At 35.9% G+C, this 21,687-nt stretch overlaps 1 protein-coding gene across 1 annotated transcript; it reads right to left on the bottom strand.

The window, feature by feature from the left end:
• sap30bp (SAP30 binding protein) lies at positions 1-21,603 on the bottom strand. The gene is made up of 11 exons (XM_065248390.1): positions 21,468-21,603; positions 20,705-20,829; positions 18,618-18,662; positions 11,285-11,327; positions 7,369-7,457; positions 4,402-4,493; positions 4,246-4,306; positions 4,077-4,128; positions 3,943-4,001; positions 2,402-2,486; positions 1-875 (listed from the first exon to the last, which is right to left on the bottom strand). The coding sequence occupies exons 1-11, from the start codon at positions 21,556-21,558 to the stop codon at positions 697-699; spliced, it is 921 nt and encodes a 306-aa protein (XP_065104462.1). The 5' UTR covers positions 21,559-21,603; the 3' UTR covers positions 1-696.
• Positions 21,604-21,687: the final 84 nt, after the last annotated feature.

Raw genomic sequence — 21,687 nt, 5'->3', positions numbered from 1 at the left:
TCTAACAGAGGTTTTTAATTATAAAACATTTTTATTTTTATGGTGCTGAGCAAGAGTCGCCTCAATATATACATGTTTAAAAAAAGACCCATTTGCAGTGCTAAAATGAAATTATTATCTGTTAAATTGTAAAAATTACTTTTTCGTTTTATCATGAATAACACAATGAACAGACCATTGATCTGCTAATCTTAAATAGGGTAATGAATACTTCTGTTGTGCATGTGGTTTTCCTTGTGATAAGATCTGGCCCAAACCTTCACTAATATGTACAAATATAAAAACAACTGTATTAGAGCTACCCGAATTGTCGATCAAACAATGAATGAATGCTAAAAGAAAAAAAGACGAAGTACTGACAACTGATAATTGCATTTTTGATGCAAAACACCAATGTAGCCTGTATGATAAACTAACATATGTGGATTCGACTGGAAACATCGGAGCAAGAACAACAAATAACACTAATAAGATGAATGTATGTGAAACAGTTGAGTTGATCACAGGTGCCGGACCGGTTCTGTGCTATAATTATGCTGTCATGACGTATATCGAAAACAAAGAAGCACTTCTCATCTCATTTTTTGAAAATGAGATATACGCCATCTATTCCAGTTGCCACTCTTAATACGTTTACATGTGCCAATCACCATCAAGCAACCTGAAAATCCTTGTTTGTTTTCGTCAAGGCCGTGCTTATTGCTTAGCTTTCTTAAGGATGGTTCCCACTGCAGAGATGACTGTGGTTTTGGTGCCACTAGCTGTTGTGGTGACCGATACGACTCCAGGAAGGGTGGCAGTGGTGGTAAGGAGGGCAGGTTGTGCCAAGGTCACCGGTACTGCAGAGTCCCACTTGCTCTTCCTCTTCTGGGAATCTGTTGGGTCATCACATCAAAAGTTAATTTTCACTAAAACTAATGATTACTCAGCAAGCACTAGCAGTAACCAGTGAATGCTTAAAGGCTACATGGTGGAACGCAGTGTGTAAGAGAACGGCTGCGTCCTAAAAGACACTTCATGTAGACTTACAATGGCTGCTGCATCCCAAGACAGCAAGATGTCCCATTTGTCATTTTAGGTTTCAAAAGGGTGCTCAATGACACCACCTTTTCGGTCTATATACTTGTTCGAGCTTCGTAGCAGACTACTTCTCAACAGTCAAAAAGGTGTTACGTGAGGAAAGTGCAGACTTTTAAGACTATATCTCTGCATCAGAACATTGTAGAGACACGGGGGTTGGACTGTTTTACTTGTGGCTTGGAATAAAACGGTACATTCACACGGGGCGTAAGCGCTAACGCTTGACGGAAGGCTTGTCTGAAGCGTGGCCAATAGCCAATCACAGTGGCCGCTACACATGCTCCGGTCTTCCATAAATGAAATTGGCTGGCTCTGCCTAGGTTATTTGCATGAGGCGATCTGATTGGCTGACACACGCGTTGCTGCTTCAAAAGTTGAGAAATTTTCAACTTCTGCGGTGAGCAACGGCACTGAAGCGACGCAGACACAATTCACAATTCAGTTCGGCAACGCATGACGTCACCCATTAAAAGTGAATGGGAAGCGTTAACGCTTAAGCCCGTTGTGAATGCAACGTTATCATTAGTGGATGCCGATTTTCTCCCTAGCAACCAAATACAGTACCCTAGCAACGAAATAAACAAAGCCTTATATCTCTGCATTAGAACATCATGAAGAAACGGGGTTGGGCCGTTTTACTTGTGGCTTGGAGTATAATCACTAGTGGATGCTAATTCTCTCAGTAGTAACTAGACAAAGTACCCCAGCAACGGAATAAACAAAGCCTTATATCTCTGCATCAGAACATCGTAGAGACATGGCAGTCGGATCGTTTTACTTGTGACTTGGAGTATAATCACTAGTGGATACCAATTTTCTCCCTAGCAACCAAATACAGTTCCCCGGCAACAGAAAAAACAAAGCCTTATACCATCATAACCACTAGTTGTTATATAATTTAACTGACGCATGTACAAGTTGATTGCATTTAGTCCTGAACCCCACCCATCAGCAGACTGTGAGTGTTTAGAGTGCCATTTGAGACAGGGCCATAGTTACCTCATCTTGTTTAAAGCCTTTGACTGACTCAGAATACTTTAATTTTGGGGGCATTTTCCTTTAAGCAATAATGAATACAAGTGAGATATACAGTGCATAAACAGTGACAATAACAAAGCCTTAATAAACATGGCACTTAGCATATGTTCCTACAGCTTAACTGGTAAAGCACTGCGCTAGCAGTGCAATCGGTCATGGGTCATATGTTCAAAACAAATATACTGATTATAATGTATGGCTTGTAACGCACTGCAAGTCGCATTATAAGAAAGCGTCTGCTGAATGCTGTAATGTATAAACTTATGTTAACATGGCAATGTACCTGTGGATGAGGTGGTTGCTGTATTCGTTGTCAAGGCCGCTGCGTTAGTAGTAGTGCCTTTTTTGGTGATGGTCACAAACTCAATCTTAAAACAAACAGGTGAACAAACAAACACAGTAACTATCAGTGAAGTTCACAGGATCATACACACAAACTAAAACCATGTCATGTAACGTTCAGGGTTCCAACATTAAGTCAAATGTCAAATTCCCTGACATTCACTGACTAAAAAGCTGACCTTTTTCTGAGATGCCGTGAGCCTGATAATGTAGTGTACACAGCGAGTTTATAAAAAATTTGCTTAAATGCATAAAATAAATAAACAAACAATGTTTGTATAATATATTATTTGTATATAATTATGTAATAAAAAACTTTTATTCTGCAAACGAATAGTCATGATTAATCAATAGGCGGGTGATTCTCACAAAACCATTGAAACACCACGGCACTAATGATTTTAGCTATAAAATGTGTAATATAGTAATATTAAAAAGCATCAGAATTAACACAATACTGTGTTCTACCTTACACAATGTGTGATTTCAACATAAGAATTTATAATTTGTCAATTTTATCTCATTTTCTGCTGAAATTCTCATTACCGCAATGTGTCCGGCTGTGTTTGAACATGCGTTATGTTGTAATTTAATCAAATTAACACAAAAATATTTAGAAAAAAAATAAATGGATGTTTTGCTAGACTACTTTAGATGACAGAAAAAATATTTACTGAATATTCATGTATAATAATAATAATGAAGAAAAATTAGGAAAATGATGTGTCCATGCCTGATGTTCTCATCCTCCGCAACACTTTTTGAGAACAGTTTAAGCACACATACAGAATTTTAATAAAGTTTGATTTTGAGTGACCAAGCACATGGACCAGTTACTTCAAGATGGCTACCAGGTAAGATCATTTTTTTACAGTTAATTTGAAATATTGTCTTGTCAGAATGCTTACACGACATTTTGATTATCATTACCGCAACAGATGCTTATTAAATGTTAATTTAATTAATAGAAGCATAAAATTTTGCTTTTAAATGCATGTGCAAAATCTCCAAATTATGTTCTTTCAGGTTTGTCATGTCATTTTGAAAATATGTCAGTGTTGATGTTTTCTGACTGTTGCGGTAATGAGATTTTTTAGGCCTAATTTTTAAATTATGTTACAAAAAGTGTTAAATGATAAGTAAAAGTGTTTAAATTAATGTTCCCATTAACTCCAGACTTTGTTTTCAATGTCTGGTGGGAAAAAGGTAAATTTAAGCAATTTTTACATTTTAATGTTTGACATTTTTAAAACCAAGTTTTCGTGAGAATCACCCAGGCAGCCCTGATGTAGATTACATTTTAATAAATGCAAACTAACATTTTAGGAGACAAATAATATCCCTGATATTTCATGACTTGGGACAAAAAATATATAAAATTTCCTGACTTTAAAGGTCTGGAATAGACCTTTTAAAATGCCATGATATTCCAAAAATTCCATAACCCGTGGGAACCCTACGTTATGTTTTCATAGCTCAAACCTTGGTTCGCTCCTTTTTGGCCTTTTCCAGCTTGTCCATCTCAACTTTTTGAGCTTTGGCTGTGAAGAAGGCAGTACACAGATGATTAATAATTCAGTCCAATAGAAATTCAAACTTAATAAAACATGATATACCTAGTGACTCATAGTATGAATCCTCTGACCAGCCATGGGGGTCAAACATGTCCTGTGGGAAATAAATGCAACATGTTACTACAAGTATTTTTTACTTTAAAAGTAATTTGTTTACCTTCCTATCAGAAGATAAGTTAACAAGGTGTTAACAGATTATCATTACACTTACTTTTGGATAATTGGTTCCAAGCTCATCAATGCTACAGAACTGGATAAGCTTCTCATAAATACTACAAAACATAACCACAGGGTTAGGTTGCAAACAAATGTAACTATATAAAATGTATTTATGTCTGATGAACATAAACACTTATAATCTTCAGACCTCGGGTTGCGAAATTCTTTCTTCTTTTGAATATGGCTGTTTGTATCGAAGTCTCCGTGAAGCTTCCGCTCGTAAAGTTTTTGAATCTTTTCCTACGAACAGAAAATGAATAAAAATAGGTCAATTATTTCGATTCAAGATTCATTCCAATGCAATCTGTTTGAGATGATTCATTCTCTAAATGCTAAATGATTAAATGGAAACGTAAACATAAACTGGCATTCTTCTTAAACGCTTGTCAATCTAATATGTGAACAAGAAGTCAATGGACAAAACAAATGACTTCTTGCTCCAAATGAGACACTTCGTATGAATAAAGTCTTTGTGCAAGTGTTCGTTTTTAGAACCAGAGGGTGATTTTTGACAACCAGACTCCAAGAAGCACTTGGAGATGTGCCACCATTAGTAGCTCCTCTATCCGTTCGCTCTCACATTCCAAGAATAATAAGCCCTTTGCTTTCCACAAAATTTTGAGAAGTCCTTTATGGACGCTGATCGTAGTTCACGCGTACAAAATGTACTCCACATAGCACAGCAAAAAGACCAAATCGGCATGAAGATATGTCTGAGCAGTGATAAAGTCATAGCCGCAGGGCAAGAATATTCATCATGACACGGAAAAAGCACAACCCAACTGTCAGTGCAAGGCTGTAATGTGCTGTAGTGTAAAAAAACACACCTGTATACACCTGTCCCAACAGCTTGCGAGACGGAGGAAATATGACTGTTAAAGGGATAGTTCACCCAACAATGTTTTACTCATGTACCTTGAATGAACACATTTCGTGGAAGACAAAGGAGATTTGTTTTAAAAGAAAAACTGGCCCGGAAATGTGATGAAACTACAACAAAGTAAAAGTGATTATATCATTTATGATTTAAACATGCTAGTCCTCATGTGTGTCCCCAGAGTACGAAATGTGACCTTTTAAATGCAAATTTGTTGATCTCTGCACTAAATAGCAGTGTCGTGTTTGGATAGTGCAGAATAAGTGGGCTGTATTATCCCCTTCTGACATCACAAGGGGAGCCAAATTTCAAGAACTATTTTTTCACATGCTTGTGGAGAATGGTATATCAAAACTAAGTTACTAGGTTGATCTTTTTCACATTTTCTAGGTTGATAAAAGCCCTGGGGACCTAATTATAGCACTTAAACATGGAAAGTGTCAGATTTTCATGATATGTCCCCTTTAAAATTCTGAAAATCGATATGAATAAATATTAAATAATACAGTGAACCACATAATAACAGAAGTGACCCGACTTACAGAAGACTCATACTGGCATCGACATCCAGTTTGCTGTCCTGGGCATGTACTAACAGCATATAACATTTCATGGTTAACGGCCAAGTGCTAGTCCCTACCCCCAGGTGCGGCACACACCTGAAAGCCTGTTTCCAACACCCCCGAAAGCCCCCAGAGCCACACCCTCAGATATAACACGCCAGCCAACATCTGAACATGTGGTCTAAAGATGCTGCCAAGAACTAAAACAATGAACCCATATAATCTCTACTTCATGACAGTCAAATGAGGGGGAGTCGAACAAAAACAGAGCTGTTATGAGAATGTGTTTCTGCTGGTACACTGCAAAAAAAGAAACATCCATATAGGAAGCTGATAGTGTTTGTAAGGATATGTTTTTAATATGACACAATTTAAGCGTGAACACAAAATGTAGCACTAAAGAATGAAAACTATCCCTTAGGAATGTACAGGATGTTCAGGATTTTCAAAAAATATTGTCAATGTCAACAAATAGCCCAAGTAAGTCAAACCTCGCCCAGTTTGCGATCATTGCTTGTTTTTTTTTTCCCAGATACTAATAACCGATTATTCAGACTGATATCTGGTGATACAGATGCCGTACCAATAGTTTGTTGGTTATATTAACTTGCATTAACTAAATTCTGTTTATTATTTTTTCTAAATATTATTCATTCATATAATGAACCATTAATATATTTAATGCAATTTCCCATTCTCTTTTGATTGACAGGATATATCAGCCATGACTATCTGCTGTTTTTAAATTATTGTCCAATTATTGGCTGTTATATCGGTGCATCTCTTATCATCATATATCCATCAATAAATAAATATTAATCAAACATTTAATGGCAACACTTTACCATAAGGTCATATGTGTGTTAACATTAGTTAAAGGCGGGGTGCATAATCTATGAAAGCCAATGTTGACATTTGAAATCACCTAAACAAACACACCCCTATCCAATAGAATCAGGATCTTCTTTTGATAGACCCGCCCCACACATGCGCAACCCAGGCAACGATGTCGGTTAGTGGACACGCCCCTTAGTGCTGATTGGCTACAAGTGTGTTTTGGTAGTCGGCCCGACTCCCTTCTACAAAGTGTTTTTCAAAAATCATGCAGCCCCTCTTTAATGCCAACATGAATTATCAATGAACAATACTTCAATAGCATTTATGAATCGTCGATTTTTTTAATCTATTAGTGCATGTTAAAATTAAAAGTTGTAACTGTTAACATTAGTTAATGTATGATGAACTAACATGAATAACTGCAGTGGCATTAACTAACATTACCAAATGCTGAAAAACTATAAAATCGCTCATTGTTAGTTCTTCATGTTAGCTAATGCATTTACTAATGTTAACAAATACAAGTGTTATTTATTTAATACACCAAACCTCTAAAACTTAATCTACTTCCTCGAAACGGTTACTTAGTTACACATGCACTTTCAAAAATGTGACACTCAAGAGGTTGCCAGCAGTCAGCCAATCGGATCAAAACTGATATTAACCCTTTCTTGCCATCTCTGTGTGCAATATACATCAAACAGCATGTGAATGGTCGGGGGGCATTGACCTTGATGCTGAACCAACCAACCAACAAAACGTAAGAACACCTGCCAAGCACAGTCAAAATTTTTCTTATTTGACACAATGGCAACAGGTCAAGAACATCTGATCTCACCTGCAGATGACTGGAGCAGCGCCCGGGTGGTTCGGGAGGAATTCTGATCTCATCTGGAGACATGTTTCGAACCTTCTCTGAAAACTGTGCTGTAAAGGAAAAAATACAGATTGAAAATCCCAAAACACGTGTATTGCATTTTAGACTGTTTTACTGTAGATAAATATATTGAAAAATAGTATGATATTAATCAGTAACTTGAATCACATTTGATATTGGTCATAACGTGGAGTTACACAACACTGTTTAATAATTTCTTCAGACCTCTAACCCTAGGCAAAAGTGTAGCAAGCATGTTGCTCTAGATCATCTGCTGAAGCATTGCGTTAAATGCGCAAAGGTTATGGGTTCCATTCAGGGAACACACACATATTGATCAAATATATAAAATAAGATCTTGGATATACTGTAAATTGGTAAAGATAAAAGCTTCAGACAAATGCATAATGTAATGGTATATGCCAGTGTTTCTCAAACTGGAGGAAACAAATACCTCGTCGAAATGTTTGGTTTCCTAGGTAATCTGCGTGTTGTTTATTTTGCTTGTTATATAAATAAACTACTGTAAAATGACTTTGTTGATATTTATTCTTAGCGGAGTTTAGCGGAAGTTACGCGTTTTCCGCTTTTTTATGTTGTTACTGCAGAAACCGTCTATATCAGGGGTCTTCAACCTTTTTGTGAGCAAGGACTACCACAATGGATAAAACAATCTGGGGGGCTACTTTTTGATATAGTTTACTCAAAACTGTTTTGTTTTACTTGTTGATTTTTTTTTATTTTACTTTACTTGTTGATATGTTTTAGTATTGTTTAAAATGTTAACATATGTAAACCAAACCAAGCCAAGCTAATATAAAAATATGTAATAAATACAGTTTACATTTGAGACTATTAACAGAGTCTGTAAGGTGCCAGCCAAAGCACATTCTATGTTGGAGTCCCCTGGTCTATATCATGAGTTTTCTTTGGGAGGGGTGCAAAGGGATCCCCCCTACACAAAGGCTTGCTTTACTAAATATAATTATTAAAATTAATATCTAACTATATTAATAATAATAGTAACATAACTACTAATGTAAATAATATTAACAACAACAACAACAACAACAACAACAACAACAATAATAATAATAATAATAATAATAAAAAATAATAACAACAATAAAATAATAATAATAATAATAATAATAGTAAAATTGATAATAACAATAAAATAATAATAATAATAACAATAAAATAATAATAATAATAACAATAATAATAGTAACAATGTTAATAATAATATTAACAATGTAAATAATAATATTAACAATGTAAATAATAATAATAATAATAATAATAATAATAATAATAATAATAATAATAATAATAAACTTGATAATAATGAAAACTAATAATAATAATAATAATAAAATTGATAATACTAATAACAAAAAAATAATGATAATAATGAAAATTAATAATAATAATAATAATAATAAAATTGATAATACTAATAACAAAAAAATAATAATAACAATAAAATAATAATAATAAAAAAACATTAATAATAACAATAAAATAATAATAATAATAATAATAATAATAATAGAAGTAACAATGTTAATAATACTAATAATAATAATAGTAACAATGTTAATAATAATATTAACAATGTAAATAATAATAATAATAATAATAATAAACTTGATAATAATGAAAACAATAATAATAATAATAATAATAATAATAATAATAATAATAAAATTGACAATACTAATAACAATAAAATAATACTAATACTAATACTAATACTAATAATAATAATAATAATAATAACAACAGTAATAACAATAAAATAATAATAACAATTACAACAACAACAACAATAATAATAATAATAATAATAATAATAATAATAATAATAATAACATTTATAATAATGAAAACAATAATTCTCCAAACAGTGAAACAATGTGAAAGTTTCCAAAACAAAACAGACATTCCGAATTCTCTTTGCAACTTTAACCTTGAGTTGCATATTATTATTTTTAAAAAATTTTAAATAACACCAAACTGCTTTTTACTTGGATAAGCAGTAACAAGGTGGTATTTTTACCACCCAAACAAAGCATCCATCAGCAGTTTTTTTCATTCATCTCTGGAGCGAATTAACAAGAATTGGAATTTGTGGTTGCACACTCATGCTGCACGGTGAACGGTATTCAAACCATACTGGTTGAAACAGGCAAATGCTGAATTCCCCCTCATCTCACCTCTTATCTTCCAAACCCACACACCCTTCCTCCTCACGTGCTCCTCTCACACCCCCTGCCTGCAGTTTTGGGCAGGTCCAGGTTAATGACTGTAAGCTGAACCATGTGTTGAGATAACAGCAAACACAGCAAACACACACAGAAGCAGGGCTGGGCTGGGTGTGGCCGTCTACATGTGGCATATTTCCCAGAGCATGCCATGACACACAGACACACGTAACACCAATGTAAAAACAGGCCCTCTAGCTGGAAAGTTGTCGAAGTATGAAAAGATAAAAGCACTAAAAAAAACAACAGATTCAAATTTAATTTAAGATCCCTGTGGCAAGACACACAAGTCACACTTGTAGCAATGAGCAGATCACTTCTCACTTCTCGGTTTTTCTTCTGAAATTATTATTATTGAGGTTTTTGTGGTTGTATTGTATGTGGTTTCTTTGCTATTATGTAACTTTCGAAAGCTGTGTGTTTTATAAACCATATAAGCTTATCTTGATAATTACAGTGCCATTACAGTAAACGTGCTACCAGCAGGCAACGGGCAACAGCAGGAATGTTGGCTAGAATTTAGGCAAGACGCTGGTCCTGTAAAAAAAAACACCGCTACACTACAGCCAGGTTTCCTTGTGTTTTTTCTGGTCTCACTGGCAGTGTGTTTTAGTGTCAAACTGATCCCAGCACTGCAGATCATCTCTCATTGGTCATTCTGTCGTTTCCTCTCCATTCGAGTAAGCATGAATTGCCCGTACGTGACTCATTTCACTGGCATCTTCAGAGCACAATGTCCACACAATCAAGTGGCACCACCATACACACACACACACACTCGTCTCAAAAGGGCTCCAAAAAAGAGGAGGAGGAAGAATTACACCCGAATCTGAAGATCTACTGTGTCCAAGAACAAAGCATATCTTTGAGACTCTGTTAAATTATGATCTTTTGCATTTTTAACAAGCCCAAGTTGAACATTCAGCTTCTCACCAAAATTCTAGAAAATCTCTTGTGTACAGTAACACCCTGCAACTGTAAATGCAATATTTATGTCTCTGGCTCTATCATAAAGATATGTGATAAATGAAATACAGTTTCGTACACAAACAAGGAGGGAAAGCTGAGGTCCTGACATTACAGATCTCCAGAACTTTAAAAGAAGCTATGCGTTGGAGTTTTTCCACAACAATGGTATCCTTTCTCTAGGTCAAACTGAAGTAATTATACAATAGAGACAATAAAATTGATGTGTGGAAATTTTTCCTCTCTTAAAATATTCTCGCCTAGCCCAGCAGCTTAGTATACATAAATACTACAATACAAATACGGCATTCATAGGGAGTACTGTGGCACTTTTTAACATGAACTGTTTGAGTTGCCAGATTTTTCAATTAAGCACTGGCAATGGAACAGCCCATTAACCCATTTTACAAAAAAGGCCTTAAATAAGGCATTATGGTAACCACCATTTTACTACATAATACGATCCCAATATCGCAATGCAGTTTTTTTCTAGGCAATGCCAACACACACACACCTCTGATCCACCCCCTGCCAACGCACTTACACCCCGTTGGCAGCACAAAACACATAGCAACAGCCATTTCAAAACACAGAGTAAATTTCTTAAGATGGGGAAATGATTTCATGAATAACTTTATTCTTACCAACAAGCTCATTTGGATCTTTAATCTCCCCCTCCAGCACATCCTACAAGAAAAAACATAACCAGAAATCAGGAATACATAACACACTAACATCTTTTATGTCAACATAGTAGAGAATAAAAAATAGACTGATACATTGGTCAGCCTGGTTGATGGACAATAATAAATATAGATATGTAAATGTGCCTGCTTGTGCAATTAACAGAAGTGTTAGCGCCCCCTTGTGTCACAGCCACATGAACTTTATACCATGCAAGCTATTAAAATGTCAAATATAAAATACAAAACAAGTATGCATGTAACGTAAAAAAGCCAGAATAATAAAAGCAAAATACACAGGGTCCATTCACTGGCCTCTTTATACAATCTCACAGATACAGTCACTCAGCAACAGGATGGGCAGATGGTAGAAATGTCTCGTAAAAAGGCGCCCAAGTAGAAATTGTGCTTAGGACTGCATACACAGAAGGAGAGATGAGACTCACTGAGAGATGAATCTCCTGTAGCTAAAAAGACAAATCCTTCACTTGAAAAACCGCTGTGGCAAAACAATGCGAGACACTAAAAAGCACTCATCCATCTCTGCTCGAGGAGGGGAGGCATGAATCAAAGGAGGTCTTTTTTAGTTAGATTAGCCCAAAAATGTGACCCTGGGTTAATGGACCTTCACTGCTTAGAATGTTACAACAGTGTTTAAAATGCTCCTTTAGAAAAGACACGAAAACCTACAGTTATACTCAAAAAAATTATAGGATTTATTAAATTTAATTTAGGATTGTCCCTAACAAAAATTTTTGCTAATTGATAATGAAGTGATTTGATATTTTTTGGTAATAAAAATACACCAAAGTGAGCGATAATCTTTAAAAATTACATAATAATGACTAAGGGTGTCACGATTTCGAGTTTAAATCGAAATCGATCGAAATTAAGTCACAACTTCGAATTAAAAAATGGGATCGCCGATGCTGCCACGCCCCCATATCATGTCCGGTCGGCTTGCCAAGCGAGGGAAAAAAAACTCTCAGAGGTGCCTTTAAAAAGGTCTATATTTTAAACAAGGGAGATGTACTGCTACAAATACCTTGAAATGCATATCATAAACAGGATTACTAGTGATCCGACTTCGGACAGAGCGCAGCTCTCTCTACACGTACGTGAGAGTGAGAGAGGCGCCAAGGTGCAGCAGGTTATATTTTAAACAAAAGGGATAGTTTGCCTCAGCTCGCATGAAACGCATAAAACTGAACAAATACGTAAGGATTACTACTGTAGTTTATGTTTGGACTTCGGAGAGATGCGAGAGCGCGTGCATGTGAGACAAACGCAACTGCTTATGACATGCTGGAATTATTTCAGATGCTAGTAGTCCAAGACGCACGTATTAAGTCCATGTGTGTGCAAGAAGGATTTCCCTCTATACAAGCTCTCGCGTAAAGTGAAGCCCACAAACCCCCATGTGAGTTGTGCAATGTGCATGTTAATGTGAAACTATAATAATAAATAATAATAATAAATAAATAAATGGCATATAATTTTTGCCTTTAAAAAAATATGTAAATATCGAGAATCGAATCGAGACCTTAGAATCGAAAATGTAATTGAATCGAGGATTTGGAGGATCTTGACACCCCTAAAGCTTTGTTTATACTCGCGCTTTGGTCCGCAACGCAAGCCTCCGCGGATCGCGCGCGTCTCACCAAACGGACGAGGCGTTTATAGTTGACGCGCTCGCTGTTGCACAATTTTTTGAACCACCAGGGGGCGACGCGAGTAATAAAGTCAAAAACAAACTCAAAGAAGAGGATAGTAGAAGTCGTCCGCTGGAACAACCCTGGTGCTTTTAACATCAGAGTTTGATATATAAATACGAGAACATGAATAAAACAACAATCTTTTAAATATGTCTTTATTAAACATTATCATTTCATTAACGTTTTTTACTAAACAAACAGTACAGATATCTTAAGGTTTGTATTTTATTACACGTCTAGAGGTTCATTCAATACAAATATAAGCCAAACATTCTGAATCATGTAAAAGAATTCGTGTTTTAAACTGCAAAGTTTCCATACTTTACTTACAGAGTGTCAGATAAATATATACATTGTTTTGCTTGGATTGATCAAAGAGATACGTCACAGGCTTGCCTGCTTGGACAGAATCGCCTCGAGTTCGGTCAATTTCGGATGCGGAGCCGCGCAGAAAGTTACAAAAAATGCCGTGCACAGCGCCATGCGAAATGGGGTCTCGCGCACCCAACGCGCACGACCGCCCACTCCGCGTTGACGTCATTTTTGCCACGCGCACAAACGCGCCGAGTATAAACATAGCTTAATAATGACAATGATCAGGGCTCGACATTAAGGCTTGTCCGCTTGTCCGGGACAAGTGGATTTTTTGAAGGACAAGTGTAAGAGAAAATTAGTTGTCCGACTGGACAAGTTAAATTTCAAACAATGTTACTTAACGTTATGTGCCGTTAACGACAGAGCAGCAGAACACGCAGCGCAAACACCGAGCTGAATATTGAACAGAGAGCGCACACACACGTTTACACCTTGCTGTTATTGTTACTAAACAAGCTGCGCGCGCATGAAACCTGATCGCCGAACACGGAGGGGCGGGGCGGCATGGAGTGGAGAGTGATGTTTCTTCAGGCTCCGGCGTGAATATAAATGACAGACACTTCAACCGCAGTCCGTATTTTTTCTCTTCTAAAGTTCGGTAAAACACATAATGGGCTTAAAATCTTGTTTAAGAATCTGTTTTATAATGAGAATCTCTCTTTCAGCGCACCTACGTGTGTTGGCGCCACACGACAGCCAATTTGAATCTGACAGAGTTCGTCACTGTACATTAAAAAAATCCCACACAAACATTACAGCGTAAATGCTGGGATTAAGATTGATTTTATATATAACAGATAATCTGGATAGTATACATTTACCCTAATACGTTTTTTAAAACATGGTAATGTTTTAATGTTTTGCTTTAGTGTTTTAATGTCAGACAATCACTGAAATGTGGGAAAAATGAAGAGAAAGGCAGCAGATATAGCATCCTTCTTCAGAAAGAGTAGCAAGCAGCAGCCAAATGAATCTTAGTAAAATACATTTCAGTGGCCTACAAAATTCACGTGATTTTCTGGTCTCTATAGTTTTTTCAGCAATGGGAGATATAAATTCTTGTTTCAAAGTAAATTTCAAAAGTTTTATTTGATTAAATAGTTTAAAAAAAACTTGAGGTTGAATTATGACTATAAATTGTATGTCAATCTCAATTCATTTTTAATTTAAATTAAAGTATTGTAGCAATTGTATGTTATACATCATTGTGATTAATGCACGTATAATACTTAAAAGTATTTTAAGGTTGGATGATAGAGATTTTATGTGCCACCCCAGAGTTACTGCTGGCCCCTGCCTGACCCCTATGAAAAATCCCTTACTCCGCCACTGATTAGCAAAACACAAAAAATACATTATATTATAAATCTTTACCCGGACAAGTGACTTTTGTGCATGGAAACGTGAAACATAAATTTACTTGTTCGAAGGACAAGTTCCTCAAAAAGTTAATGTCAAGCCCTGCAATGCAATAATAATTCAGTGTTTCCCATACATAGGCTCTACTTGGGCGCTGCGCCCAGGTAAATTGAGACCCGCCCAAGTAAAAAAAAATCACTTTACGAATTTCCGTATTTCTGAACTCGACTGGATGACCCGTGTTTTGGAGAGAGAGAGAGAGAGAGCGCGCGAAAGAGAGAGAGAGCGAGAGAGAGAGGTGGGGGTCGGGTGACCGTGAAGATGATGCACGCGTCATAAACTCATCATCCAGCGCGGCAAACTGGATCAACTGCAGCAGCACATACGGAGCAGCCAGGGAACACACTGCGACCAAAATGGTCGCATATGCTTATGTGCATATGTGTTTATAGCATCTAAGTTGGCTTCATTTTGCGTGCAAGCACGTTGTGTCTCTCCGGTTGAGTGTCCGTTCACGTGCTCTCTGTTTCTCAATGAATTGGGCGCGACGCGAAGCAACCTCAGTGTCACATTGTATCCTTTCATGTTTCTGAACTTGAGCAGAGTTTTACCATTAGAGGTCTTTCTTCACTGAGGACGCGGGACCCGTACGGTTCCGGGTTTATATTTTAAATGGTCAGATGGGTCCGGGTCGGTCCTAGTTCATTACTTCGGGTCCCAAGTCTGATTAATATTATGTGTAAAACCCGAGTCGATCGGAGAACGGCCGTGAGCGCTACCGCGCTAAAGCTCGAGTGTGCTTTTAGCGTGCCTCCGGTTTCTATGGCGATAGCAACTGGCTCTTGTCACGACCACGCGCCGCTTCATTTTCTTTATCCCATTTTTTAATAGTCTTACTATTAATAGACAATATCTTTACTAAAATCTAAACAGTTTGCACAGAGATTGTAGCAAAAAGCAGTGCTAATACTGAATGAGCAAAGCTCTAGCTGACTCAGGATATAAAAAACGCAAAGCTGTAATGTAAAGTCTGTCATCGGGACAGCACAGCAAGTAGACTTTTAAATCTGAAATAATTAGTGGATTAAGCTTTTTTTAATCGGCAAAAGAGAAATAGAAAGCAGAAGCAGTAAAAGTGCCTATCTTATAGAAGTTATTACCATTATAACATCAGTCGCATTTATAATCTATAGACCTGCACTGTCTATATAGGCTATAGTATACATAGTATTGTATATAATTGAGTTTGATAAAAGGGGTCATCAAATTGCTTCATATATCAGTGCAAAAACATCAAGTTTTTTCGTGGTGCTTTGACAAACAGTGTCAGCTTTGTTTATGGCAAAAAAAGTTTGGGGTGGTTAGATTAATGAACTATAATGTGAAATTAATATGAATGTTTTATAAATCAAAGTATTGTGTTGTGTCACACATTATTAGTTCTTTGTTACATGTATAGTAGACCATTTTTTGTCGGTGGATAATAATGATTGCCCTTTTCACCAGCTACCACCACAAGTAAATTTCAGATCTGTGGGAAACACTGTAATTGGTTCAAATAAACTATCAAAACAAGTAAACACATTACAGTAAGTAGTAGGGATGGGACAAGATTATCCGCCACGTTTTATTTTGAGCCACAATACTTTCTCTCAAGTAACTCTCAATGTAACGTCTTTAAATATGAAAAACATGGAAGTGTTTGGCGGCTTCTTAATTCATTCCTGTTTGGATCCCAAGGACTGAATGGGGCTAGGCTAAATGCTAACACATTCACATTGCGCTTTACAAAAGTTAAGTGCATGCATTGAAAAAAGATATGTATATATTAATTAGTCTAAGTTGAGGTAAAAACACAGTAAAACATTGAAAAACAGTGGTGTTTTCCTTTAAATCCACTATTGTATTATATATAAAAATGTTCTACAGTTCATACACAGTATTTAGTTCAATTACATTAGAAGTAACTGTTACTAAATTACTGTGAAAAGTAATTCCTTACCTGACTTCTTTAAGGAAAATGATTTAAATTACGGTAATTAATTACTTAGTAACTAGTTACACCCAACACTGGTTGTTACAAAATCGTACGCTGTTATTTGTTGCTGAAACATAAAAAAAATCTGTGTGCCATGATACAAAGTAGCAGATCCAAGATTTAGAAAGGGAAATGAGATATGAACGCATAAGGAAGGTTTTTGTGTAGAGAGATTTCAAATTCAGTCAGTCGTATGGACTATAACAAGAGTCATATGGACATATTTTTAAAACTTGACAAATGTGGCACACTATGTGCAACTGTTCTTGGAGGAAAAAGATCTGTATTTAGAATATTCTTAAAAATTCAAAGAAGAAAAATTATACCTTTTTGAGACGCAATCAAGGACAGAAATGAACTAAACACATATAATTTGATATAGCAAATAAAACCCTAACATTTGGCAACTTTAAATCAAGCAATGATGTTGCTTTGCTACAATTATGTCATTACAAAACACTGTTTTTAGTGCATTTAGTACTTTAAGTGTGAAGTACAAATTTCGGTCTTTGGGGTGTGGTTCTGAAATGATGTACCATCAAGCTACTATTATGAAGATAAAGTCATTTCAATGCATGAGAAAACTTGCCTCTGCTGTGCTTTGTACTCCTGCTTGAATTCCTTTTAGATTACTCAGCATCTGCAATCTGCATCCATGCTAACAGTGTCAAACACTGCTCATGAATTCACAACTACCGTATTTTCCGGACTATAAGCAGCTCCGGAGTATAAGTCGCAACAGTCAAAAAAGGCATTTTGAAGAGGAAAAACATATGCAAGTCAAACTGGACTATAAGTCCTGTTTATTTAGAAAATGAGTTCACTAAATCCAAGCCGAAGAGCAGACATTTAATTTGGAAAGGCGGGTTATTCAACTAAACAATGGCACAGAACAGCAGACTGAATAGATACATACATACATACATACATACATGTTAAAGTAACATAAACAGTTATTTACACGATACACAACAGCATACAGAACATAGCTGAGAGGCTGAATAGGCTAAATTAACACGACAAGCCAAATCAAGTTCAAAAAGTTCCTGAAGTTATTCTGCATTACTGAATCCATTGATTTACATAAATACAGGAGCAGCATAGAGCGGATTTTCGAGCCTGTAGACGGTAATGGTTTCTCTTGGTTCATATGAAATAATTTTGACGTATAAGTCGCGCCTGACCATAAGTTCCAGTACCTGCCAAACTATGAAAAAAGTGAGACTAATAGTCCAGAAAATATATGGTACAAGTATTCTCTATTACATGCTCCACGATGTTTCATAGAAACAACATATAGATGAAAAAAAATCTAATCAATTTACATACAAAAAGCACCACTGCATACACCATGCCATTATTTTGGACAACGCTATGATTATTTCACTTTAAGGTACTATATAAATATCAAATAGATGATATTTCCCACAGTTTCTACAGTTATGTTACTGTTACTTACTTCACCCAGCTACTACAAATACTTCAGTAGAAAAACATGGTTATAATAATATAAAACCTTGGTGTTATTGTCAAAATTAGGTGTTCATTTCAATATCACCTGAACTTTAATCTTCAAACAATGTTTAACAGAAAAGTACCAGGGTATACACCTGACATTAAAAATGAAAAATCATTTTACTCTCATGTCATAATAACCTCCCCCCAAAAATCTTTTTAAAACATGTTGTGCATTGCTATTCTCTCTTGGTTTGAGACCAATCATCATAAAATAGCATCACATTGAAGGATGGTGTGCCTTAGAATTTATTTCTTAAACCCTTAAGGAATTTAGGGGAGAGTAAAATACCTTAACATTGTCCTGGGTTCGTCCTGAGTCTGAATCCTCGTCTTCCTGAAAACAAAAACAACAGGCCATCACAGACTGCCTCCTACAGAAGCCAATATTCATTATAAAACACAATATTCAAAATGTAATAACTCTTGAAAATCTTTTATAAAAATATAATAACTGGCTCAACATCAAACAATACTTTTTAAATGTTGCCAATTCCTTCAAACCATCTGGCTCTCATTTGGCACCTTACTACATTCCCAAAATTACATGCAAGGGCTCCCCCTTCAGGAGTACAAGGTTACAAACATTATGCCATGTATTCTTACTTACTTACTTATTCATTTAGCTGACGCTTTTAAGCGACTTACAATTGCTATATATGTCAGAGGTCGTACACCTCTGGAGCAACTATGGGTTAAGTGTCTTGCTCAGGGAAACAATGGTGTGTCACAGTGGATTCGAACCCGGGTCTCTCACACCAAAGGCGAGTGTCTTATCCACTGCGCTATCACCACCCTGTAAAATCACGCCAGATTCCCTTGATTATGAACGAAAATATCAAAGCTTAATGCCAGATCATACACATTCATCCAAAAAAAAGAAAAGAAATGGAGAGACATTGCCTCAATTGTTGCCCAATGTTATACTTTTTTAGAGGAAACATAACAAATTGCATACTCAAGTCTTTCTGCATATTAATTTAGGATAGAATTGAGTTTAACATTGAAAAAAGCACACACATCACATTTTAAGAGCACCTTTTTTATTGCTAAAAACAATGTTATTTTGTGTATTTGGTATAATACAATGTGTTCGCGTGATTTGTTGTTAAAAAACACATTATTTTCCACATACCATAAATTTTTGTAGCTCCAGATTTCACTCTTTTCCTAAAACGCACGGATTTGAAAAGAACCGTGTCCCTGATAGGCCAGCTAATCTGTATGTTGTGATTGGTCTGAATACCTCAGATGTCAGCCGGAAATGTGACGCTCCTTACCATGTTTAAAGATTCGCTCACAATGCAATGCTAACAGGAGTTAACTTACAGGCTGTGAGTCTGAAGCGGGAGGAATTATGGTTATGACTCTTGTCTACTAGAGCTCGACCGATAAAGGATTTTGAAGGCCGATACCGATACAAATGTTTGTTGGCAGGCTTTAAAACCGATATTCCGATATATTGGCCGTTTTTGTTTTTTTTCAGAAACGCGCAACTAAACATTAACAGATTTCCCTAACATTAGTTATTTGTAGTTTTTTATGAGTTTTAACTAAAATAATATGATAATGCATTTTAAAAAGAAACTTGTTTCTTTTATTGTCACAACAGAACAGAGGAACATCAAAATATATTAAAGTTCTGATAAAAAAATGTATAAAAATATAAACTTAAGATATGAAACGTAAAGGTCTTTGAACAAAAACAACAAAAACCAAATCAAAGTTACCAGTTTTAAAAGACTTGGTTCATGAATATAACTTTGAATAGGACTGGAGACAAATTCTGTTAAGTTCTGATAAATAACAACAACAGCAAAATATAAATTGCTGATCACTTGACTCAGGCAGTGGCTAGACGCCTAAATCTGGACCCCACCAGCAGCTACTGGTTCAGAGCGCTCTTTCAAAAACACCAACAGTGAGGAAATCTATTGAAGGCTGTTTCGTCCGGGGTTTTTTTAAACATTCATTTATCGGCCATTATGAATGCCGATACCGATAATTTGGAAAATGTCTAATATCGGCCTGCCGATATATCGGTCAGGCTCTATTGTCTACATCACAAATCCCAGGAAGAAACTATTGTCTACAATCTGTGTGTTTGTTGTAGTCCAAGAAAAGAGATGTACGTTGGAGACTTTTTACTTGCGTCATTCGCTTACTTTGGGGTATGTATCTTTTGCATATCGTTAACGTACTAATACACACCTAAGGAAATGTAAAATCGTGAATCAGACCATTGCTCTTTAAAAAAATTGATTGCTCTTAAAGATTAAATCCTATAAAATGACAATGAACTTGACTCCACTGTAAAACAACAGACTTTGTAAATAAAATGCCCTAACATCTTCAGAAAACCCTAAAAAAAAAACTGACCGAATTTTTGGTGCTGTCATCACTGTCCTCGTTCTCGGACTCCTTCTCATCTGCTTCCTCCACACGACTTATGTCGTCGTCCCCGTAACTGGCCGAAACCAATCCACTGTGAGAGTCTGATGCATCTTAAATTAAAGAAATAAGGTTTTTTTTTCAGTTTCATAAAGGCAGTTATATTCACAGGCACAGTTATTATGGTGTTAATAAAAAAAAATGAATGAATGTCCAAAATATCACTTTAAACCGCATCAACCAATGCTTCTTTCATGTGACAAACAAGGCTTAAATTATGGACAATAACAACAATATATAGTTTATGGTAATATATCAATATATAATAGTTATACATAAATAAGTTCAGTTGATTAATTGATGTATTTTTATATTAATTAATTTAAGATCTTCTTTCACAAAGTAACCATTTACCTTAACTATAATAACAGTAACTTTAAGAGGCATTTTAGGTTAAAGGTGTTAGTCGTAAACTAAATGAACAACATGAAGATGCTACATTTAACTAAACTAAAGGAAAAGGGCACAAACCTCCACAGCACTATAGGTTGCCCTGTAATAATAACTTTTAATAAAACATGTAAATATCTAGTTTTTAACACATAACACAAGTTTATGTTGCATAATCATGCTTTACAAATAGTGATCAATGTAAAGAGACCTCAGGCTAACGTTAGCTAGCACCCCAACATTAACTACTTAAAAACACCGATGTTTATCACTTTTTTTATATTATTTATCATATATATACCTTGATCATCGGTGTCTGGGTCTGAATCTGGCTCTGAATCATCCCCATAAGCCGCTAGAGAAGAAAGAAGTGAATTCTTTTTACTCGCCATAATTCGCGCGGTCGCAGACCGATGACGCTACGCTCTATATTCGCGCGTGCGCATGCGTGGCTGTTGAAACTCGCGTCTCTTTGAGATAACGTAGCCGAATTCAGTTGCCTGGGTTACAGCAACGCTTTT

The sequence above is a fragment of the Paramisgurnus dabryanus genome, chromosome 11 (genome assembly GCF_030506205.2).
Source record: "Paramisgurnus dabryanus chromosome 11, PD_genome_1.1, whole genome shotgun sequence".
Classification (NCBI taxonomy): domain Eukaryota; kingdom Metazoa; phylum Chordata; class Actinopteri; order Cypriniformes; family Cobitidae; genus Paramisgurnus; species Paramisgurnus dabryanus.
Note: the sequence above shows the minus strand (reverse complement) of the source record. Positions and strands in the feature narration are given on the sequence as shown.

What these genes read in the sequence shown, in the direction of transcription:
- sap30bp (XM_065248390.1), bottom strand. Translation starts at nt 21,558, where the DNA reads ATGGCGAGTAAAAAGAATTCACTTCTTTCTTCTCTAGCGGCTTATGGG. An exon ending in ATGACAGCACCAAAAATTCG is followed by an intron (nt 18,663 to 20,704) that starts GTCAGTTTTTTT and finishes TTTTGTTTTCAG; the next exon opens with GAAGACGAGGATTCAGACTC. An exon ending in AAAGAATTTCGCAACCCGAG is followed by an intron (nt 4,307 to 4,401) that starts GTCTGAAGATTA and finishes TATGTTTTGTAG; the next exon opens with TATTTATGAGAAGCTTATCC.